Genomic DNA, 25,333 nt, shown 5'->3' with positions numbered 1-25,333 from the left:
ACTCAATAAAACCCCAGCCAGTTGGGTTCGGGGCATCCACGATGGGGCAGGTGGTTATGAACCTGGTGGATGAACCGGTAATGTGTAGTGTGATTGTTAAACCTTTGTTAATAAACCAACTAGTTCTTAATAGCAATGTGTTGCTATGAATTCTTAAGGAAAGAACCCATGGAGCAAATACATTACATTGCCCTTACCAAACAAAAGTCGATCATTCTCTGTCTTGAAACCACTAACTGGCATCTGTAGCCTATCGGGGGCGAGAGTTCCAGATTTCCAATACGCATTGTGTCAACTAACTGGCCCAGCTCTAGTGTTAACGTTATGTCCATTTGTTCCCAACTCCCCCACCAAGAGGAAATAGTTTCTGTATCTCTGGGAAATAGTTTCCCCGACGTGAACTGGTTCAGTCCGGCATGGACCGGTTGGGTCCAGCATGGACTGGTTGGGCCCAGCATGGACTGGTTGGGTCCAGTATGGACTGGTTGGGCCCAGCATGGACTTCTTGGGTCCAGCATGGACTGGTTGGGTCCAGTATGGACTGGTTGGGCCCAGCATGGACTGCTTGGTTCGGGCATGGACTGATTGGGTTCGGCATGGACCGGTTGGGTTCTGCATGGACTGGTTGAGTCCAGTATGGACTGGTTGGGCCCAGCATGGACTGCTTGTTTCCGGCATGGACTGATTGGGTTCGGCATGGACCGGTTGGGTTCTGCATGGACTGGTTGAGTCCAGCATGGACTGGTTGGTTCCGATATAGAAACATAGAACCATAGAAATTAGGGTGCAGGAGCAGGCTTTTTGGCCCTTCGAGCCTGCACCACCATTCAATAAGATCATGGCTGATCATTCAACCTCAGTACCCTTTTCCTGCTTTCTCTCCATACCCCTTGATCCCCTTAGCCATAAGGGCCATATCTAACTCCCTTTTGAATATATCTAATGAACTGGCCTCAACAACCTCCTGCGGTAGAGAATTCCACAGTTTAACTGCTCTCTGAGTGAAGAAGTTTCTCCTCATCTCGGTCTTAAATGGCTTACCCCTTATTCTTAGACTGTGACCCCTGGTTCTGGAACTCCCCAGCAACGGGAACATTCTTCCTGCCTCTAATCTGTCCAATCCTGTCAGAATTTTATATGTTTCTATGAGATCCCCTCTCATTCTTCTAAACTCCAGTGGATACAAGCCCAGTTGATCCAGTGTCTCCTCATATGTCAGTCCTGCCATCCCGGGAATCAGTCTGGTGAACCTTCGCTGCACTCCCTCAATAGCAAGAACGTCCTTCCTCAGATTAGGAGACCAAAACTGAACACAATATTCGAGGTGTGGCCTCACCAAGGCCCTGTACAACTGCAGTAAGACCTTCCTGCTCCTATACTCAAATCCCCTAGCTATGAAGGCCAACATGCCATTTGCCTTCTTCACCGCCTGCTGTACCTACATGCCAACTTTCAATGACTGATGTACCATGACACCCAGGTCTCGTTGCACCTCCCCTTTTCCTAATCTGTCACAATTCAGATAATATTCTGTCTTCCTGTTTTTGCCACCAAAGTGGATAACCTCACATTTATCCACATTTTCCTGCATTTGCCATGCAATTGCCCACTCACCGAACCTGTCCAAGTCATCCTGCAGCCTCTTAGCATCCTCCTCACTGCTCACACTGCCATCCAGCTTAGTGTCATCTGCAAACTTGGAGATATTATATTCAATTCCTTCATCTAAATCATTGATGTATATTGTAAATAGCTGGGGTCCCAGCACTGAACCCTGCGGCACCCCACTGGTCACTGCCTGCCATTCTGGTTGGACTGGTTGGGTCTGGCATGGATTGGTTGGGTCTGACATGGACTGGTTGGGCCTGGCATGGACTGGTTGGGTCTGACATGGACTGGTTGAGTCCAGCATGGACTGGTTGGGTCTGACATGGACTGGTTGGGTCTGACATGGACTGGTTGGGCCTGGCATGGACTGGTTGGGTCTGACATGGACTGGTTGAGTCCAGCATGGACTGGTTGGGTCTGACATGGACTGGTTGGTTCTGACATGGACTGGTTGGTTCTGACATGGACTGGTTGGTTCTGACATGGACTGGTTGGGCCCGGCATGACTGGTTGGGCCTGACATGGACTGGTTGGGTCTGACATGGACTGGTTGGGTCTGGCATGGACTGGTTGGGCCCGGCATGGACTGGTTGGGTCCGACATGGACTGGTTGGTTCTGACATGGACTGGTTGGGCCTGGCATGGACTGGTTGGGCCCGGCATGGACTGGTTGGGTCTGACATGGACTGGTTGGTTCTGACATGGACTGGTTGGGCCTGGCATGGACTGGTTGGGTCTGACATGGACTGGTTGAGTCCAGCATGGACTGGTTGGGTCTGACATGGACTGATTGGGTCTGACATGGACTGGTTGGGTACTGACATGGACTGGTTGGGTCTGGCATGGACTGGTTGGGTCTGACATGGACTGGTTGGGTCTGACATGGATTGGTTGGGTACTGACATGGACTGGTTGGGTCTGGCATGGACTGGTTGGGTCTGGCATGGACTGGTTGGGCCAAATGGCCTGTTTCTGTGCTGTATATCAGGAAGAGTATGTTGGTCTTGGAGGGGAGCAGTGCAGGATTATACCCGAGCTTAAAGGGTTCAATTATGACAGGTTACATAAACTTTATTTGCATTACTTGAGTTAAGAAAGCCGAGGGCTGATCTAACAGAGCTTCACTAGGGTACATTACATAGGTGTGAGCTGTGAGGAGGATGCTAAGAAGCTGCAGGATGTAATGTGAAAACTGAACATGGAGCTCCGGATAGGGTCTGATCAAAGCTCTGTACAACTGAAGCATCACTTCCTTACTTTTCAATTCCGATTCCCCTGAGATAAAGGCCCACATTCCCTTAGCCTTCTGTACCGGTGCTCTAGCTTTTAGTGATTTGCCGACCTGGACACCCAAATCGCTTTGCTGCTCTAAATTACAGCAGTGGCTACATTTCAAAAATACGAAATTCCTTGTAAAGCTTTTTGGAACATCCTGCAGTCGTGAAAGGCACTATATAAATGCAAATTCTGTCTTTCTTTCACAGCTCCCAGTCTCTCCTTAATAGGAAAGACTAGCAATTTGCCTTCCCCGTATTGAACTGCATCGGCCACAGGTTTGCCCACTCACTTAGTCCGTCTACATCCCTTTTTACCGTTGCGCTTCCAGCTACACTATTTATTGTGCCTCCTAACTTAGAGTCATCAGAAAGCTTGGCTATACGGCTCTCTGTTTCTCAATCTAAATCATTAACCTCGTGGCGCAGCAGTAGTGTGTCGACTCCAGATCAGAGTCCGTATGTTTGTCTCACATCGGGGCCACAGACTTGTCACAGCGCCATACGTGCCAGCCGTGACTCAGTGGATAGCACCCTATCTCACCTCTGAGTCAGAAGGTTGTGGGTTCAAGTCCCACTTCAGGGACTTGAGCACATAAATCTAGGCTGACACTCCAGTGCAGTGCTGAGGGAGTGCTGCACTGTCGGAGGTGCAGTGCTGAGGGAGTGCTGCACTGTCGGAGGTGCCGTCTTTCGGATGCGACATTAAATCGAGGTCCTGTCTGCTCTCTCAGGTGGATGTAAAAAATCCCAGGGCACTATTTCGAAGAAGAGCAGGGGAGTTATCCCCGGTGTCCTGGGGCCAATATTTATCCCTCAATCAACATAACAAAAACAGATGATCTGGTCATTATCACATTGCTGTTTGTGGGAGCTTGCTGTGCGCAAATTGGCTGCTGTGTTTCCCACATTACAACAGTGACTACACTCCAAAAAGTACTTCATTGGCTGTAAAGCACTTTGGGACATCCGGTGGTTGTGAAAGGCGCTATATAAATGCAAGTCTTTCTTTTCCTTTTGATAAATATAGTGAAAGGCTGAGGCCCCAGTACAGGTCCTTGGGGACACCACTAGTCACGTCCCACCAACCAGAGTTTGTTCCCTTTATTCCGACTCTCTGTCTCCGACTTCCCAACCAATTTGCACCCCATGTCACAAGGTTACCTCCAATTCCACGTGCTTTCATTTTTGCTAATAATCTCTTGTGAGGAAACTTATCGAACGCCGTCTCGAAGTCCACATAGACAACATCCGTAGGCACTCCTCTATCCACTATGCTGCGGACCTCCCAAAACATTCAACTAGATTCGACAGACGTTACCCTTCACAAATCCCTGCTGATGTTGATCAGCTTATATTTGTCCAAGTGCTGTCACTCTGTCTCTGACGATAGAGTTCAGTAACTGATTGTCGCTAAGTAATAGCACCGGACATCACAAAGCGCTTTACAGCCAATGAAGTACTTTTGGAGTGTAGTCACTGTTGTAATGTGGGAAACACAGCAGCCAATTTGCACACAGCAAGCTCCCACAAACAGTAATGTGATAATGTCCAGATAAACTTTGTTTGTTATGTTGATTGAGGGATATATATTGGTCAGGACGCCGGAGATAACTCCCCTGCTCTTCTTTGAAATAGTGCCATGGGATCTTTTACGTCCACCTGAGAGAGTAGACAGGGCCTCGGTTTAACGTCTCATCCGAAAGACAGCACCTCCGGCAGTGCGGCACTCCCTCAGCACTGCACTGGAGTGTCAGCCTAGCGCTCAAGTTCCTGGAGTGGGACTTGAACCCATGACCTTCTGACGCAGAGGCGAGAATGCTGCCCACTGAGCCAGGGCTGACACTTGATAGTCTGTCGTTACCTGGTTTCTAAATGACACTGGCAATTTTCCAATCCATACCCCGAGTAATTTGTCCCCTCTCTCCACTGTGAAAATGGAGAGATTAGACCTAGACCCTTTCTGGCAAACTAGCCCAGGTTAGGACTCAGGGAATGTTACTTTCCTGTGAGATTCGGTGACATTGTCCTGAGGCGCTCCCTGTGCTCGAGAGCGAGCAAGTCGTTACTGACCTGTGGAGCTCGGAGATGCTGATTGACACGTTGAGGTAATTGGAGAGGTTGAATGTTTTGTCCTGGGTGGCAAGGGTATCGATGATCTGCAGAAAATAATCACAGCACATTCAGCATCAATTACTCTCATTTTTCCCGTGCTGATGGTACTACAGCCTTCAGCACTTGACGTACTGCCACATATTGGGTACACATCATTGTCTGGGGTCCACTGAAGCCTCCTCAATGCCACATTCCCAATAAAACAAGAGCAGCGACATGATACATAGATTGCTAAAGCTCCATTAGCAATGATAGCAAGAGCAAATAATTATAGAGAATGTACAGCACAGAAAAGGCCACGTGGCCCAACTGCTCTGTGCCAGGGTTTATGCTCCACACCAGCCCCCTCCCACCTCTCTCCATCTCCCCCCATCAACATACCCTTCTATTCCCTTCTCCCTCATGTACATATCTAGCTTCCCCTTAAAAGCATCTGTGCTATTTGCCTCAACTGTTCCGTATGGCAGCGAGTTCCACATTCCCTCCACTCTCTGGGTAAAGAGGTTTCGATTGAATTCTTTCTTGGATTTATTCGTGACTGTCTTATATTTAAGGCCCCTGGCATTGGACTCTCTAAACATCTTCCACAAGTGGAAAGCAGGGTTAGGGTGCATTTATCGGACAATTGATTATAAGACGTAGATCTTGTGATCAAGCCTCAGTCAGAATACTGCACTCAGTTTTGGTCTCATAAGAACATAAGAAATAGGAGCAGGAGTCGGCCATACGGCCCCTTGAGCCTGCTCCGCCATTTAATACGATCATGGCTGATCCGATCATGGACTTAGCTCCACTTCCCTGCCCGCTCCCCATAACCCCTTATTCCCATGGCTGATCTTCGACCTCAACTCCACTTTCCTGCACTATCCCCATATCCCTTGATCCCCTTTATATGCAAAAATCTATCGATCTCTGTCTTGGATATACTCAAAGACTGAGCCTCCACAGCCCTCTGGGGTCGAGAATTCCAAAGATTCACCACCCTCTGAGTGAAGAAATTTCTCCTCCTCTCAGTTTCCTCACAAGGTGGGCAATATTGAGGCTTTGGAGAGAGTGCAGAGGGGGGGCCACTGCATTAATTCCCAGTTTAAATCATCGTAGATCGGCGAAAAGAGCTGGGGCACTACACTTGAGAGAAGTGTAGTCTTAGGGGGATCTGATTGAGGTTTATAAGACGATGAAAAGGAATAGATTGTGTTCTGTAGACAGTTTGTTTGAACTAAATTGTTTAGGGAGGACCAGGGCCGCATGTTTAAGTTGGACAAGGCCGGATCAAGGTGAGACGTCAAGAGGCGGTTCTTTTCCCAGAGAGCAGTGGGCCTCTGGAACAGGCTGCCCTCTCGAGCGGTGGACATTGATTGGCTGAAACCCTTCCAGCGAGAGCTGGACCTGTTTCTGGCTGATCACCAGAGGCAAGTATGGCATAGAACGATCAGGGCCAGGGGATCACCTGAACTCGTTTCGATCGTCATGGTGACTGGGGGTTGGGGGAGGAGGGGGAGGGGGCGGCAGGGGGAGGTGGGGGATTGGAGATGAATTTCCCAGATTTTTTTCTCCCAAATTGGCCAGAGTTTTTAATCTGCTTCTCCCGGGAGATCACATGGTCCTGGGTGGGGTGCGGAGGTTATATATTATGATTGGCAAGACATTGCAGTTGTGAGGGACAGGCCATCTCCTGTTCACAATCACCAGTGGCACTGCGTTTCTGTCCTGCGCTAGACTCATTAAAGGCCTGAAAGAAATGGGAACTGGATGCGTGATGAAATGCCGCAATGGCTGAGTTTTCATCGCTGTGGTCTGGTGGCTCCACAGTTAGGCCTTCAGAAAATCACGGGCAGTTGTCTCACAACGCACCTGGTAGATTTCTCCAGTTTCCCACGGTTTACAGAGCACCGTCCGAACATTCCCTCCCACTAAAAACGTGACAAACACCAGCAGAATGAGCAGCCAGGAGAAGATAAAGCTGAACCCAACGCCTCTGTAATAGAAGAGAACAGGTAAGAGCAGGGACAGTAAAACTGTCAGTGCGTACAGGCGCAATCCTCACCTCATACAGGCAAACTCCACCCCACATACAGGCAAACTCCTCACCACATACAGGCAAACTCCAGACCACGTACAGGCAAACTCCTCACTACATACAGGCAAACTCCTCACCACATACAGGCAAACTCCAGGCCACATACAGGCAAACTCCTCACCACATACAGGCAAACTCCTCACCACATACAGACAAACTCCACCCCACATACAGGCAAACTCCACCCCACATACAGGCAAACTCCTCACCACATACAGGCAAACTCCACCCCACATACAGGCAAACTCCTCACCACATATGGCCAACTCCAGACCACATACAGGCAAACTCCAAAAACACATACAGGCAAACTCCAAAAACACACACAGGCACTCCACAACACATTGATTGGCACCCCATCCACCACCATAATCCTTCACTCTGCACCACCGGCACACCATGGCTGCAGTGTGCACTATCTACAAGACTCGCCAAGGCTTCTTCGGCAGCACCTCCCAAACACCTGACCTCTACCACCTAGAAGGACAAGGGCAACAGGCGCATGGGAACACCACCACCTCCACGTTCCCCTCCCAGTCACACACCATCCCGACTGGGAAATATATCGGCCGTTCCTCCATCGTCGCTGGGTCACAATCCTGGAACTCCCTCCCTAACAGCACTGTGGGAGCACCTTCACCACACGGACTGCAGCGGTTCAAGAAGGCGGCTCACCACCACCTTCTCAAGGGGCAGTTAGGGGTGGGCAATAAATGCCGGCCTTGCCAGAACCAAATCAAAAAAGATCATACAGGCAGACTCCCCAACACATACAGCATACTGAGTTGATATTCTCCTCACTGTTAAATGCACACTCTTCGTTCTTACTGAAACTGCCGATCCCTACAGGTGCAAGCCCTGATGATCCTGAAGCTTGAAACGCAACCCTTACTGAGACGGTTATTATATGCAATCACACACCTCACTGACATGGAACATGTCCATACACACGGGTGCGCACTCACTGATCCTGAAACTATTGATGTAGACAGACGCAATGCACATCAAGACTGACAATGTCAGCGTCTACACCCCTCACTGCCAATCGATACACGGGTCCTCCTTCCTATCGCTGGAACCCTCAGTACGTACAGGTGCCCCGGCACTGAACCCGCACTCCGACATTCAGTGTGCCGTGAAACACCATTCGAGCCCCGACACCACGCAGCTGCCTTACGCCATCAGGAAGTTGGCTCCAGATTTTGAGCATCCAGTGGCACTGTACGGATCATCCCTGATCGCGATTCCGGCCGTGCCCAGCCCAAGTCCCAGCACATTGCACGCGAGGATTAAGAGAATGATGCAGCACAAGACAATGCCCACTATCCACCTGCAGCAAAAGAAAGAACTTGCATTTAGATAGCACCTTACATCACCTCAGAGGGGAGACTAGAACTAGGGGGCACAGCCTCAAAATACGTGGGAGCCAATTTAAAACCGAGTTGAGAAGGAATTTCTTCTCCCAGAGGGTTGTGAATCTGTGGAATTCTCTGCCCAAGGAAGCAGTTGAGGCTAGCTCATTGAATGTATTCAAGTCAAAGATAGATAGATTTTTAACCAATAAGGGAATTAAGGGTTACGGGGAGCGGGCGGGTAAGTGGAGCTGAGTCCACGGCCAGATCAGCCATGATCTTGTTGAATGGCGGAGCAGGCTCGAGGGGCTAGATGGCCTACTCCTGTTCCTAATTCTTATGTTCTTATGTTCAGGACGTCCCAAAGCGCATTTTCAGCCAATGAAGTACTTTATGACGGTGCGATGCTCCCTCAGTACTGCCCCTCCGACAATGCGGGGCTCCCTCAGTATTGCCCCTCCGACAGTGCGGGGCTCCCTCAGTATTGCCCCTCCGACAGTGCGGTGCTCCCTCAGTATTGCCCCTCCGACAGTGCGGCACTCCCTCAGTACTGCCCCTCCGACAGTGCGGCACTCCCTCAGTACTGCCCCTCCGACAGTGTGGCACTCCCTCACTACTGCCCAGGAGTGCCAGCCTAGATTTTCGTGCTCAATTCTCTGGAGCAGGACTTGAACCTTCGGATTCAGTGGCGACGCGCGGAGCCAAGGCTGACAAACTAGTTTCTTAAGCAAAGAACCCATGAAGCAAATACATTACAGGAGTAAAATGTCCCAAGGCGCTTCACAGAAGTTTTATGAGACAAAACATTTGACACCGATAAGTAGAAATTAGGACAGGTGACCAAAAGCTTGGTCAAAGAGGTAGGTTTTAATGAGCACCTCGAAGGAGGAAAAAGCGGTAGAGAGGCGGAGAGGTTTAGGGAGGGAGTTCCAGAGCTCACGGCCACCGATGGTGGAGCGATTATAATCAGGGATGCGCAAAAGGGCAGAATTTGAGGAGCGCAGACATCTCGGGGGGTTGTGGGGCTGGAGGAAATTACAGAGATAGGGAGGGTGAAGCCATGGAGGGATTTGAAAACAAGGATGAGAATTTTGAAATCGAGGCGTTGCTTAACCAGGAGCCAATGTAGGTCAGCGAGCACAGGGGGTGATGGGTGAGCGGGACTTGGTGCGAGTTAGGACACGGGCTGCCGAGTTTTGGATCACCCCTAGTTTACGTAGGGTAGAATGTGGGAGGCCGGCCGGGAGTGTGATGGAATAGTCAAGTCTAGAGGTAACAGAGGCATGGATGGCTCTAAATGAAGAGACTGACAACCTTTGACCTTCATGCAGCACAGGGCAATGGTTTCCTCAGAAACAGGGGATAAAGTGCAGGCAATAGGTAAGGCCACAGGTGTTCAGTTTGTCAGTGAAACCAGAGGGACTCACAGAATACGATTCCTAAAGCACACGGTGCAAAATCCCAGAGCCCATTATAAATAACAACAACAACTTGTATTCATATAGTGCCTTTAACGTAGTGAAATGAGGCATTGATTAACCAGAAGCCAATGTACATAAGAACATAAGAAATAGGAGTAGGAGTCGGCCATTTGGCCCCTCGAGCCTGCTCCGCCATTCAATAAGATCATGGCTGATCTGATCATGGACTCAACTCCACTTCCCTGCCCGCTCCCCATAACCTTTTACTCCCTTATTGCTCAAAAATCTGTCTATCTCCGCCTTAAATATATTCAATGACCCAGCCTCCATAGATCTCTGGGGCAGAGAATTCCACAGATTCACGACCCTCTGAGAGAAGAAATATCTCATAATCTCAGTTTTAAATGGGTGGCCCCTTATTCTGAGACTATGTCCCCTAGTTTTAGTTTCCCCTATGAGTGGAAATATCCTCTCTGCATCCACCTTGTCGAGCCCCCTCATTATCTTATACGTTTCATAAGATCACATCTCATTCTTCTGAACTCCAATGAGTAGAGGCTCAACCTACTCAACCTATCCTAATAAGTCAACCCCTTCATCTGCAGAATCAACCTAGTGAACCCCCTCTGAACAGCCCCCAATGCAAGTATATCATTCAGTGTAAGTGTGCCGTGGGGTAGCGCGGGCGATGGGTTTGGTGTTGAGCTACGGCACTGGTGTACCATGCCCGTGGGCAGACTGGTCACCTGCGATTAGGACTGAGGGGCAAAGGAGATCCATCTTGTCTCGAATGACCTCAGGGTGGATTTTCCAACCATGTATTACAGTGCGGGGTCAGCTTGCTGAGTTACAGGCAACGCGGAGCTGTGACTAGGGCCGCCACCTTGTGGTTCTGCCCTCGGACCCCGTGGTTATCCTGGAAAGGTTGCCAGCGCATTGCCGGTCACGTAGGGGGGGGGGGCAACGTTCTGACGTGCTGCTCTCCTGGAGCTCATTGATGGCGACACCGCACGGATCCACTGTCCTCTCCAATCCCCTCGGACCAACGGACCGGGAATCGCGGTCTGGGAATGCTGAACGTTGCGAAGTGTGCTTCCAGAGCTTTGAGGAATGGGACATTGGGATTTGTTTTACCCCATATCACGGCTTTGGGGTGAGCCTGAGCAGAGCTTACTGAGAGTGCATGCAGCCCAAATTGTAAAACCCAACCAACGATCCACATCCAGATTCTATCACAAGGCTCCAGAACACAGCTTGAGTTTCTCACACTCATGGTGTAACATAAGAACATAAGAATTAGGAGCAGCAGTAGGCCATAGGGCCCCTCGAGCCTGCTCCACCATTCAATTAGATCTTGACGGATCTGTACCTTAACTATATCTACCCGTCTTTGCTGGGGTACAGATCCATGGGCACTTTCAAGCCCCTGATAACTCCCCAAGTGGCCATCCATCTTCTGTGATCTGGGTCAGCGTGCGTTGAATTGGACTCAATATTCCAGTTGGGGCCGAACCAATGTTTTATAAAGGTTCACCATCATTTCCACACCAGACTAGTCTTGTATTCCTCTGAGTATAACAGATTAAGGGGGATCTAATTGAAGTGATTGAGATGAATAAAGGAGTTGACAGGGTAGATAGAGAGAAACTAGTTCCTCTGCTGGGGAAGTCCAGAACAAAGGGACAAAACCTTAAAATTAGATCCAGGCCATTGAAGAGTCCAAGATGCACCTCTTCACACAAAGGGCAGTGGGAATCTGGAACTCTCTCCCCCAAAAAGAGTAGGATTGAGAATTTCAAAACTGAGCTGGATTGATTTTTGCTCAGCGAGGGTATTAAGGGTTACGGAACCAAGGCGGGTAGAAATAGTTAAGGTACAGATCTGTAATGTGGCAGAACAGGCTCGAGGGGCTGAATGGACTACTCCTGTTCATAAGAAACATAACATAAGAAATAGGAGCAGGAGTTGGCCATTTGACCTCTCGAGCCTGCTCCGCCATTCAATAAGATCATGGCTGATCCGATCATGGACTCAGCTCCACTTCCCCGCCCGCTCCCCATAACACTTGACTCCCTTATCGCTCAAAAATCTGTCTATCTCCACCTTAAATATATTTAATGTCCCAGCCTCCACAGCTCTCTGGGACAGAGAATTCCACAGATTCACGACCCTCTGAGAGAAGAAATTCCTCCTCATCTCCGTTCCTATGTCAGAAGTCAGTCTTGGGGAAAGGAGGGGCGACAACCAGTAGAAGAACTACAACGCAGAAAGATATCACCTTCCTGTATGAATGCAATGATTGTGTTTGCCTACCTGTAGTTATCGTATCGCTTCACTTCACTTGTGACTCCTGCCACCTGCTGAGAATTGAGGGTGTTAGGCAGGGATTGAAGGACATCCGGTAATTGGATCTTCTCAGTGATGGTCGAGAGATTTCCTTCAATGTCCTTGATAGCTATCTTGATGTCTGCAAAAACCAACACAAATAAAAAGATAATCTTGCATTTATATAGCGTCTTTCACAACCACCGGACGTCTCAAAGCACTTTACAGCCAATGAAGTACTTTTGGAGTGTAGTCACTGTTGTAATGTGGGAAGCGCGGCAGCCAATTAGGACACAGCAAGCTCCCACAAACAGCAATGTGATAACAACCAGATAATCTGTTTTTTGTAATGTTGATTGAGGGATAAATATTGGACAGGACACCGGGGATAACTCCCCTGCTCTTCTTTGAAATAGTGCAGTGGGATCTTTTACATCCACCTGAGAGGGCAGACGGGGCCTCAGTTTAACGTCTCATCCGAAAGACAGCACCTCCGACAGTGCGGCACTCCCTTAGCACTGCACTGGAGTGTCAGCCTAGATTTTTGTGCTCAAGTCCCTGGAGTGGGACTTGAACCCACAACCTCCTGACTCAGAGGCGAGAGTGCTGCCCACTGAGCCAGGGCTGACACAGAAATAGGACGCTAACCCAGGAAAGGAACGAGTAGACGAGACTTGGAAGCAGCGAAGGACCAGCACATTTCCTGGTACTAAGCAACCAGGCTGTCCAATGAAAGATTTCTACCCTCCTCCCCTCCCCCCCAGACACACCCACCTTTGATAATCTGTGAGGTACGATTGTTCACCCTGGCAGGAGTTTCATTAAATAACCGATAGCCCTGAGGAGAGAGAACGCACGTTAGCAGTTTGGCAGTGACTCACGCGCACAGGATCCAATGAATCCAAAAAAGTGGACAAGTTACCTGTTCCACGGAATTATCCAGTATATCTGTAGTGATCACGAACCTGTCCAACACCACCTGAATTTCAGTAGGCTAGAGAGAGTGGAGACAGATTACTGGTGGAGATAAACGACTCCAAAAACAGCCACACTAAACGAGTGTCAAATTAATCACCGTTCCTGCACCAGAACTGGCCAATCAGTACGCCAGCCTCAATAACATGGCAAATCAGGGCGTGAATGAGGTCCATGAGAGGTGAAGAGCCGGGGTAGACCTAGTTTGAAAGGTGAAGGCAGAGATGTATGCAGCTTAGGGGGCAAAGACCAAGGGCTCAAGGTATTGAGGCAATTTGAGAGGTAACAATAGAAGGGTGAGGTACAGAGAAAGGTGCAGTTTGAGGAGTGAAGAGCAGAGATGGGCCTGACCAAGGGTTGAAGAGCAGAGATGGGCCTGTCCGAGGGTTGAACAGAGATGGACCTGTCCGAGGGTTGAACAGAGATGGACCTGTCCGAGGGTTGAAGAGCAGAGATGGGCTGTGGAGTGACCTGATAGAGGTCTCGAAAATTATGAAAGGGCTTTGAGAGGGTAGACGTTGAGGTGTTTCCACTTGTGGGGAGTCCAAAGCTAGGAGCTATAAATATAAGATGGCCACGAATAAATCTAATAAGGAATTCAGGAGAGACTTCTTTACCCAGAGAGTGGAGTGAATGTGGACTCGCTGCCAGCAGCAGGCGAATAGCATAGATGCATTTAAGAGGAAGCCAGATCGTGACGGAGGTGCGGTAAATGAGGGTACGGGACCCAGAAGAGCCGAGGGCCCAGGGGCAGCACGTGCCAGATAACTAGGTCCGTGCAGCAGAGCTGGTCCCCAGTTGTCCTGGTTCAACCCTTGCCACTGGATAAAGGCCTAGTTCTGTCAAGCCCGTGCAACGGTCACCACACATTAAAAAAATCCACACACAGGCATCTTCCGCCCTTCAACTGGAGTTCAGGACTGGAACATCGGGTCCTTCATTGAAGCATCTGTGAACCCATGTGGAAGCAAGTCATCCTTGCTGGAGGGAGCGCCTATTATGATGAGATAAGTGGAGCTGTTGGGCCGAATGGACGGTTTCTGTGCTGTACGTTCGATGTAAAGCTTGGAAAGGAACTATCCAAGGCAGTGTGGTTGTTTCCTTACCTTCCTGAGAATACCTTTCAGCTCCAGGTTATTAACTGCTGCCACGGCTGGCAGACAATTTTCACAGCTTGCATTTTCCAGCGTGGCAATGATATCGAGTTTCAGATTCTCCAGCTCGGCCTGCAACTGTAGCTGTTGCACCCGCACAGAGCTCTGTGTGGCGTTGATGGTCGACAGGTGGCCTTTGACAATGCGGAGCTCTGAAGTTAAACAGGAAATGCAACTCCGTGAACAACAGCACCTTTAATATCGTAAAACATCCCAAGGTGCTTCGCAGGAACGTTATCAGCAAAATTTGATACATAAGGAGAAATTAGGGCAGATAATAATAACAATAACTTGTATTTATATAGCGTCTTTAACGTCCCAAGGCGCAACAGTGGTACAGACAAACAGATACATTTGACACCGAGCCACAGAAGAAATTAAGGCAGATGACCAAAAGCTTGTTTAAAGAGGTCGGTTTTAAGGAGCGTCTTAAAGGAGGAGAGAGAGGTAGAGAGGCGGAGAGGTTTAGGGAGGGAGTTCCAGAGCTTGGGTCCCAGGCAACAGAAGGCACGGCCACCGATGGCTGAGCGATTATAATCAGGGATGCTCAGCAGGGCAGAATTTGAGGAGCACAGATATCTCAGGGAGGGAGTTGTGAGGCTGAGGAGATTAGGGATAGGGAGGGGCAAGGCCATGGAGGGATTTGTAAACAAGGATGAGAATTTTGAAATCGAGGCGTTGTTTAACTGGGAGCCAGTGTAGGTCAGTGAGCACAGTGGGTGATGGGTGAGCGGGACTTGGTGCGAGTTAGGACACGGGCTGCCAAGGTTTGGATGACCTCTAGTTTACGTCGGGTAGAACGTGGGAGGCCAGCCAGGAGTGTGTTAGAATAGTCAAGTCTAGAGGTAACAAAGGCATGGATGAGGGTTTCAGCAGCAGAAGAGCTGAGGCAGGGGCGGAGACGGGCGATGTTACAGAGGTGCAAAAAGGCGGTTTTAGTTATGCGGTTTAAGATGACCAAAAGCTTGGTTAAAGAGGCAGGTTTTAAGGAGTATCTCAACGCAGGGAAGAGTAGGAGAGAGGCGGAGAGGCTTAGGGAAGGAATTCCAGAGCTTGGGGCCAAGGCAGCGACCACCAATGGTGAAGTGATTAAAACTGGGGATGTGCCACAGGCCAGAATTGGAGGAGTGTGGAGATCTCGGGGGGGGTGGGGGGGTGTTTGTGGGGCTGGAGGAGATTATAGAGATAGGGAGGTGGCGAGGCCATGGAGGGATTTGTAAACAAGGATGAGCATTTTAAAATCGAGGTGTTGCTTGACCGGGAGCTAATGTAGGTCAGTTGGAACATAGGCGTGTGTGTGTACTAGGCCCATGCAGCAGAGCCTGGTCTTCAATCGTCTTGCATCCCCTTGCCATTGGACCAAGACCTTGCTCCATGTTAAAAGAATTCACACACAAGCATCTTCCACCCTTTAAAATGAAGTTTGGGACCTGGACGCTCTTGCTATTGAAGGAGTGCAGCGAAGGTTCATCAGACTGATTCCTGGGATGGCAGGACTGACATATGAGGAAAGACTGGATCGACTAGACTTATATTCACTGGAGGTTAGAAGAATGAGAGGGGATCTCACAGAAACTTATAAAATTCTGACGGGACTGGACAGGTTAGATGCAGGAAGAATGTTCCCGATGTTGGGGAAGTCCAGAACCAGGCGGTCACATTCTAAGATAAGGCGTAAGCCATCTAGGACCGAGATGAGGAGAAACTTTTTCACCCAGAGAGTTGTGAACCTGTGGAATTCTCTGCCACAGAAAGTTATTGAGTCCAGTTCGTTGGACATATTCAAAAGGGAGTTAGATGTGGCCCTTACGGCTGAAGGGACCAAGGGGTATGGAGAGAAGGCAGGGGTGGGATACTGAGGTTGCATGATCAGCCATGATCATACTGAATGGAGGTGCAGGCTAGAAGGGCCGAATGGCCTGCTCCTGCACCTATTTTCTATGTTTCTATGTTTCTATGGAACATCAGGACCTTCATGGATAACCCCAACAGCAACAGATTGGAGCGTCGTACCACTATTGTTTCCCGGTCAACGAGCACAGGGGTGAAGGGTGAGTGGGACTGGGTGCGAGTTTTGGATGACCTCAGGTTTGCGTAGAGCAGAACGTGGGAGACTAGTCAGGAGTGTGTTGGAGTAATTTGATTAGAAACAGCCGGAATGTGTGCGGGCTATCTGCCGAATATGCATCGGCCCGCGATTCGCTGGAACGGCAATACATTGGCGACTCACGCTGTACATTAAACCGTCCTGCATTCCCATCCTCCAGTGGGAAATTCACGCAACGGAGGATCAGGGACAGTGCGGCCAACGTCTGAAACACACAGCAAGTATCGGAGCCCGAGACACAACGCTGCCACACATTATTTAATAGGGACGGGTTTGGGGGAGGGGGCAATGGCTCTGATCTGATCATGTCTGAATGGACAGGTTCAGTTTGATCGATTAGTTTGTACTGAAACAGTACAGAAAGAAAGACTTACATTTACATAGCCACCGGACGTCACAAAGCGCTTTACAGCCAATGAAGTACTCTTTGGAGTGTAGTCACTGTTGTAATGTGGGAAACGCGGCAGCCAATTTGCGCACAGCAAGCTCCCACAGACAGCAATGTGATAATGACCAGATAATCTGTTTATTTGTTATTGTTGATTGAGGGCTAAATATTGGCCAGGACACCGCGGATAACTCCTCTGCTCTTCTTCGAAATAGTGCCGCGGGATCTTTTACGTCCGCCGCGCTTTAACGTCTGATTTGAAAGACGGCACCTCCGGCAGTGCGGCACTCCTTCACAGTGGTAGAGGTAGCGGGGGAGGGGGTGTTGACGAGTTGCTACAGTGCATTTGTGGATCGGTGGTGGAGATTAAACCAAAAATAAAGAAACACTTGCATTTATATAGCGCCATTCACCACCACCGGACCTCCCAAAGCGCTTTACAGCCAATGAAGTGCTTTTGGAGTGTAGTCACTGTGGAAATGTGGGAAACGCAGCAGCCAATTTGTGCACAGCAAGCTCCCACAGACAGCAATGTGATAATCTGTTGATATGTTACGTTGATTGAGGGATAAATATTGGCCAGGAAGCCATGTCTAGGCAACAACTTGTTGTGAAGCTTCACACATACGTAATCAAATGTTTTATGCATTGTTACTAACATCCGGCCGATAGTGCTATTTTAATGATTAACCTCATTAGTTCTTCTCAACCTCTGAAATTTGAACGGTTGTACCAGCAAGCCATGTCTGTCTGTTTTTCACATGAAAAGCTTATTTTTGCCTAATGGTCCTTCGGACTGATTGCTTTTATACTATAGTCTCTGCCTATAAATAGATTAACCGCCGGTAAAATAGGCACAGGGCCGACTCCAAAACTGCATGCGATCTTTTGCCATGTTTCATTACCGGTTGCAATTCATGCTTAGTGCACCAGCTGAATAAATATTAATTCAAAAAATAATATCCTTCGGGCGGGGCGCGAGTGCGGTGTGAGGGGGCGGGGGGGGGGTGCAAATCAGAACATGCCTGGCTGATAAAACACTTCATGTAATACTTAATGGAGCTTTAGGAATTCAGCGACGTCCCTAGAGAGCAGGTCAGTAAGAATGTTGCCCTTGGGCAACCTGCTGAGTGACTCAGTAATTTCCTGATTCTGAGCCTCCAGTGTCGCTCTCGGACGATGATAATTAGCTGCTCAACCTTTTCAGCAAGAGCCTCCGTGGAGCTGCACAAAAGTCCCAGCCAGTCGTGGTGTGGCGCACGTGATGGTCATTTCTGTGCCATAATAGTGGCGGACATAAGAACATATGAATTAGGAGCAGGAGTAGCTCATACGGCCCCTCGAGCCTGCTCCGCCATTCAATGAGACCACGGCTGATCATTGACCTCAACTCCACTTTCCCGGCCGATCCCCATATACTTTGATTCCCCTAGTCTCCAAAAATCTAATGATCTCAGCCTTGAATATATTCAGAGACTCAGCATCCACAGCCCTCTGTGGCAGAGAATTCCAAAGATTCACCATCCTCTGAGTGAAGAAATTTTTCCTCATCTCAGTCCTAAATGGCTGACCCCTTTTCCTGAGACTGTGACCCCTGGTTCTAGACTTCCCAGCCCGGGGGGAAACATCCTCCCTGCATCTACCCTGTCAATCCCCCTCAGAATCCTTATATGTCTCAATGAGATCACCTCTCATTCTTCTAAACTCCAAAGCATACAGGCCCATTCTACACAATCTCTCCTCATAGGACAACCCTCTCATCCCAGGGATCAGTCTGGTGAAACTCGTATGTTGTAGCTTGATGCAGGTTTCCAACATCGTGGCTGAATTTCTGATACACGCCCTTAGCGGGCGAGGGTCAAAGTGCAAAGTGTCATCATTTCATACGCGTCTCATATGCCAGTCACATAATATTCATTTCTATATTGCAGCCTGGGTCTTGGGAGCGCAAGCTAACTGTAACCTGCCTGCCTTTCCCTGCATGCACAGATACTTAGCCAGACCACATGACGACAGAAGGATAGCTGCACTCCTGCATGGGTAACGCTGCATCTCGATGCGACCATCAATGCATGCTTCTGCCTTTTCAGCAGAGGATTCACTGGCTTCGGGAAGATTCAAGGTAATCAGGGAGACCGACTGAAACAGAAACCTACAGATCTTCCAGGTGGCTAGTCGCAATAAAAAAACCTTTGCCAGCTGCGCAAGAATCACACTGCGGGAGGTGGCATTCCAATACCAGCACAATACCAGCACAATACCAGCACAATACCAGCATAATACCAGCACAATACCAGCACAATACCAGCACAATACCAGCATAATACCAGCACAATACCAGCACAATACCAGCATAATACCAGCACAATACCAGCACAATACCAGCACAATACCAGCATAATACCAGCACAATACCAGCACAATACCAGCACAATACCAGCATAATACCAACACAATACCAGCACAGTACCAGCACAATACCAGCATAATACCAGCACAATACCAGCACAATACCAGCACAATACCAGCATAATACCAGCACAATACCAGCACAATACCAGCACAATACCAGCATAATACCAGCACAATACCAGCATAAGACCAGCACAATACCAGCACAATACCAACACATTGTGAGGCCACACCTGGAATACTGTGTGCAGTTTTGGTTTCCATATTTAAGAAAGGATATACTTGCTTTGGAGGCAGTTCAGAGAAGGTTCACTCGGTTGATTCCGGGGATGAGGGGGTTGACTTATGAGGAAAGGTTGAGCAGGTTGGGCCTCTACTCATTGGAATTCAGAAGAATGAGAGGTAATCTTATCGAAACGTATAAGATTTTGAGGGGGCTTGACAAGGTGGATGCAGAGAGGATGTTTCCACTGATGGGGGAGACTAGATCGAGAAGACATAATCTTAGAATAAGGGGCCGCCCATTTAAAACTGAGATGAGGAGAAATTTCTTCTGTCAGAGAGTTGTAAATCTGTGGAATTTGCTGCCTCAGAGAGCTGTGGAAGCCGGGACATTGAATAAATTTAAGACAGAAATAGACAGTTTCTTGAACGATAAGGGAATAAGGGACTATGGGGACCGGACAGGGAAGTGGAGCTGAGTCCATGATCGGATCAGCCATGATCTTATTGAATGGCGAAGCAGGCTCGAGGGGCCGAATGGCCTACTCCTGCTCCTATTTCTTATGCTCTTATTCTGTACAATACCAACACAATACCTGCACAATACCAGCACTGCTGGTGGGAGGGGCATCCTGTACTGGTGGGAGGAGCATTCCCTGCTGGTGGGAGAGGCTTCCCATACCAGTGGGAGTGACAGGCCTTGTGGACCTGCTTTTGCCCTCAGAGAGCTGGAGGACAAGGGAAGATTCCAGAGGAATAGTTGGAGCCGCTGTTAACCAAGTCGACCCTGCAATAGATACTTGGCCAAATCAGAGGAGATGGGCCTTTGTCACCTGTGCTTGACCAGGGCGGGAGTGTGCCCTTAAGCTGCCACCTTGTAGTAGAAGCAGAAAGGTCCTCTTGCGATGCTGGAAACAGTAACTGCGCGGGGTCAGTTGGACGTCAGTAAGAGACTCGGCATCATGCAGCCAGCTTGTTCAACGATGATTCGTGGCCTTGAGAGATGGGAGTGTGGCAAGGTTGCAAATGGACATTCCAGATATTATGATTTACCTTGTAATCTTGCGAAGAGCATCATCAGCACAGGATCAACTATTGGATCCAGTGCTTCCTTGATTGGCCGCCCAAGAGTTCCATCAATACCTGTATTAAATAAGTCAGAAATAACAGTTAGCCTTAGAGCTGAGGGAAAGCAGCCAAGCTGGACACAAAGATCCAACACTGCTATGTAAAGTCCCTGATAAAGTGCAACATCACCACCGACACCTGGGAGTCCCTGGCCAAAGACCGCCCTAAGTGGAGGAAGTGCATCCGGGAGGGCGCTGAGCACCTCGAGTCTCATCACCGAGAGCATGCAGAAACCAAGCGCAGGCAGCGGAAGGAGCATGCGGCAAACCTGTCCCACCCTCCCTTTCCCTCAACCACTGTCTGTCCCACCTGTGACAGGGATTGTGGTTCTCGTATTGGACTGTTCAGCCGCCTAAGGACTCATGTTAAGAGTGGAAGCAAGTCTTCCTCGATCCCGAGGGACTGCCGATGATGATGATGAGTGAGGGAGAGAAAAGTCAACCAGATTTCTGCTCCTGATCACTTGTTGGAGAGCTTGTGTGTGTGTGTGTGTGTTTGCCTATGTGCATCAGACGAGGATGTTATCTACTGTGCTACCCCTCCCCAGATTTCAATATCTTGCTGACACACGGAGCGCCTTGGGACGTTTTACTCCGTTAAAGGCGCTATATAAGTGAAAGTTGTTGTCGTTATTATTGAGGTTAAGACAGGAGAAGTAGTCACTTTGGCAGGACTGGGTAAGTGCAGCAAGGCAAGAGTTAGCATCTTCAGGTCTCCTGCTTCAGCAGGCCACCACCATTAGAAGTTCGACATTCAAGGGACCGAGCTTAAGGTAACAAAAGTATCTTGGAAGGAGTTCCACGGATTCAGCACTGACACAAACACTTTTCATCCTTGAATGGATCAGATGTTTGTTCTCAACCCACAGCTCATTCAACGTGTATTTATGTAGGGCCTTTAATGTAGTAAAATGTCCCAAGGCGCTTCACAGAAGCGTTAGCAAACAAAATTTGACACCAAGCCCCATAAGGAGAAATTAGTGCAGGTGGAGAGGTGCATTTTAAGGAGTGTCTTGAAGGAGGAGAGAGAGGTAGAGAGGTGGAGAGGTTTAGGGAGGGAGTCCCAGAGCTTGGGGCTCAGGCAACAGAAGGCACGGCCACTGATGGTGGAGCGATTATAATCAGGGATGCTCGAGAGGGTAGAATTAGAGGAGCGCAGATATCTTGGGGGGGATTGTGGGGCTGGAGGAGATTACAGAGATAGGGAGGGGCGAGGCCATGGAGAGATTTGTAAACACGGATGAGAATTTAAAAATCAAGCGTTGCTTAACCGGGAGCCAATGTAGGTCAGCGAGCACAGGGGTGATGTGTGAGTGGGACTCGGTGCGAGTTAGGACACGGGGCTGCCGAGTTTTGGATCACCTCTAGTTTACGTAGGGTAGAATGTGGGAGGCCGGCCAGGAGTGTGTTGGAGTCTGGAGGTAAAAACACTGCAACAACACTTAAATTATCAGAGGTTTCTAGATAAACATTCCCCAGAGCCTAGATTATCTGCAGTATCACATTATCTATGATGTGTGGTTTTTACAGGGTTATATAGTATTCAAATGATTTCATACTTACTGTCGAGTTCAGATAATAACCTGTTCCTTGGGACTGAAAACTGAGCAACAATTTTAGGTACAGTCTGAAATAAATAAAATAAGTTGTCAAGAAAATTCTGAGCAAGAGCTGCCAGGTCTGATATTAAAATTCAGATGTAACAGTGAATCTATAATAAACCTTAGTAAGATCACAGTTATAATATTGTGTGCAGCTTTGGGCTCCAGACTACAGGAAGGTTATTGAGGCGATGGGGAGGAGATAGCGCAGTTCACTGGATTACTGCCTGACATCAGGAAATAAAAATACAAAGATAGATGTAAAACTGGACTGATTTAATTAGAATAGAGTTGTTTATTGGGTGATTAACGAGATTAGTGAGTTGAGGAGCAATTTCTTCTCTGAGGGTTGTAAATCTGTGGAATTCGCTGCCTCAGAGAGCTGTGGAAGCTGGGACATTGAATAAATTTAAGACAGAAATAGACAGTTTCTTAAACGATAAGGGGATAAGGGGTTATGGGGAGCGGGCAGGGAAGTGGACCTGAGTCCATGATGGGATCAGCCACGATCTTATTGAATGGCGGAGCAGGCTCAAGGGGCCATATGGCCTACTCCTGCTCCTATTTCTTACGTTCTTATGATGAAGAGATGGAGAAGATAGGAGATTTACGAGGATGTTGCCAGGACTGGAGAATTTTAGCTATGAGGAGAGACTAGATAGGCTAAGGCTGTTTTCTTTGGAATAGAGGAGGGTGAAGGGAGGCTTAATTGAGGTGTATAAAATTATGAGGGGCCTGGATAGAGTGGATACGAATGACCTGTATCCCTTGAAAGAGGGGTCAAAAACCAGGGGGCATAGATTTAAAGTAATTGGTAGGAGGTTTGGAGGGGATTTGAGGGGAAATGTCTTCACCCAGAGGGTGGTGGGGGTCTGGAACTCACTGCCTGAAAGGGTGGTAGAGGCAGAAACCCTCACCACATTTTAAAAAGTACTTGGATGTGCACTTGAAGTGCTGTAACCTACAGGGCTACGGACCGAGAGCTGGAAAGTGGAATTAGGCTGATAGCTCTTGGTCGGCCGGCGCGGACACGATGGGCCGAATTGGCCTCCTTCTGTGCTGTACGTTTCTGTGATTCTGTGATTACATAGGATTAGAACTGCTGCCCATGTGGAGGATGACCACCAAGGGGGCTGAATGATCTGTTTTCATGCTGTGATTTTAATATAATTATCAGGCCACCATTAACTCTCACCTCCGAGATATTGTTGATGTAAGATATCGTATCTGCAAGCGTGGCATTAATGCTGGCCACACTGGGATCCATTGCATCTGTCACCTTTTGATTGGCTGTAAACGCACAGGCAACTCCTGCCCTGCATATCAACGATAAGAAAACAATAATGAGACAGCAAGAAGGCGCATCATGCCTTCCGTCACCTGCGTGATGCCTGAGCACTCTCGCACTGATCAGAGCTAACCTGCAATGAGTGTTTCATGTGATGCTCGCGCACAATGAATGATCCAACACAGACTGCACTCACTGGCCCAGGTGATACTCACGGACTCTGGCACTGAACCCGCATCAGCTAATGCAAAGAAATGGCAGAACAATTCAACAAATACTTTGGTTCTGTCTTCACTAAGGAAAACACAAATAACTTTCCGGAAATACTAGGGGACCGAGGGTCTAGCGAGAAGGAGGAACTGAAGGAAATCCTTATTAGTCAGGAAATTGTGTTAGGGAAATTGATGGGATTGAAGGGCGATAAATCCTCAGGGCCTGATGATCTGCATCCCAGAGTACTTAAGGAAATGGCCCTAGAAATAGTGGATGCATTGGTGGTCATTTTCCAACAGTCTATAGACTCCGGATCAGTTCCTATGGATTGGAGGGTAGCACTTTTTAAAAAAGGAGGGAGAGAGAAAACGGAATTATAGACCGGTTAGCCTGACATCGATAGTGGGGAAAATGTTGGAATCAATTATTAAAGATGAAATAGCAGCATTTGGAAAGCAGTGACAGGATCGGTCCAAGTCAGCATGGATTTATGAAAGGGAAATCATGCTTGAAAAATCTTCTAGAATTTTTTGAGGATGTAACTAGTAGAGTGGACAAGGGAGAACCAGTGGATGTGGTATATTTGGACTTTCAAAAGGCTTTTGACAAGGTCCCACACAAGAGATTAGTGTGCAAAATCAAAGCACATGATATTGGGGGTAATGTATTGACATGGATAGAGAACTGGTTGGCAGACAGGAAGCAAAGAGTAGGAATAAATGGGTCCTTTTCAGAATGGCAGGCAGTGACTAGTGGGGTACCGCAAGGTTCAGTGCTGGGACCCCAGCTGTTTACAATATACATTAATGATATGGACAAAGGAATTGAATGTAATATCTCCAAGTTTGCAGATGACACTAAGCTGGGTGGCAGTGTGAGCTGTAAGGAGGATGCTAAGAGGCTGCAGGGTGACTTGGACAGGTTAGGTGAATGGGCAAATACATGGCAGATATAGTATAATGTAGATAAATGTGAGGTTATCCACTTTGGTGGCAAAAACAGGAAGGCAGAATATTATCTGAATGGTGATAGATTAGGAAAAGGGGAAGTACAACGAGACCTGGGTGTCATGGTACATCAGTTATTGAAAGTTGGCATGCAGGTACAGCAGGCGGTGAAGAAGGCAAAATGCATGTTGGCCTTCATAGCGAGAGGATTTGAGTATAGGAGCAGGGAGGTCTTACTGCAGTTGTACAGGGCCTTGGTGAGGCCACACCTTGAATATTGTGTACAGTTTTGGTCTCCTAATCTGAGGAAGGGCATTCTTGCTATTGAGGGAGTGCAGCGAAGGTTCACCAGACGGGATGGCGGGACTGACATATGAAGAAAGATTGGATCGACTAGGCTTATATTCATTGGAATTTAGAAGAATGAGAGGGGATCTCATAGAAACATATAAAATTCTGACGAGATGGGACAGGTTAGATGCAGGAAGAATGTTCCCAATGTTAGGGAAGTCCAGAACCAGGGGTCACAGTCTAAGAATAAGGGGTAAGCCATTTAGGACCGAGATGAGGAGAAACTCCTTCACTCAGAGAATTGTGAACCTGTGGAATTCTCTAGGTATATTCAAAAGGGAGTTAGATGTGGCCCTTATGGCTAAAGGAATCAAGGGGTATGGAGAGAAATCAGGAAAGGGGTACTGAAGTTGCATGATCAGCCATGATCATA

General features: G+C 48.4%; 1 protein-coding gene across 1 annotated transcript in view; it reads right to left on the bottom strand.

The window, feature by feature from the left end:
* Window positions 1-25,333, bottom strand: part of LOC139234791 (prominin-2-like) — a 74,236-nt gene that overhangs the window by 39,986 nt on the left and 8,917 nt on the right. Inside the window, exons 5-14 of the mRNA XM_070865481.1 lie at window positions 23,357-23,477; window positions 22,124-22,187; window positions 20,487-20,576; window positions 14,257-14,456; window positions 13,098-13,169; window positions 12,950-13,013; window positions 12,164-12,317; window positions 8,255-8,407; window positions 6,852-6,975; window positions 4,956-5,041 (exon numbers count right to left, since the gene is read on the bottom strand). Of these exons, the coding sequence (XP_070721582.1) occupies window positions 4,956-5,041; window positions 6,852-6,975; window positions 8,255-8,407; window positions 12,164-12,317; window positions 12,950-13,013; window positions 13,098-13,169; window positions 14,257-14,456; window positions 20,487-20,576; window positions 22,124-22,187; window positions 23,357-23,477 (1,128 nt within the window). The remainder of the gene's footprint in view (window positions 1-4,955; window positions 5,042-6,851; window positions 6,976-8,254; window positions 8,408-12,163; window positions 12,318-12,949; window positions 13,014-13,097; window positions 13,170-14,256; window positions 14,457-20,486; window positions 20,577-22,123; window positions 22,188-23,356; window positions 23,478-25,333) is intronic.

This window comes from Pristiophorus japonicus, chromosome 22 (assembly GCF_044704955.1).
Source record: "Pristiophorus japonicus isolate sPriJap1 chromosome 22, sPriJap1.hap1, whole genome shotgun sequence".
NCBI lineage: Eukaryota > Metazoa > Chordata > Chondrichthyes > Pristiophoridae > Pristiophorus > Pristiophorus japonicus.
The sequence above is the reverse complement of the archived record's forward strand: the minus strand, read 5'-3'. Positions and strand labels throughout refer to the sequence as shown.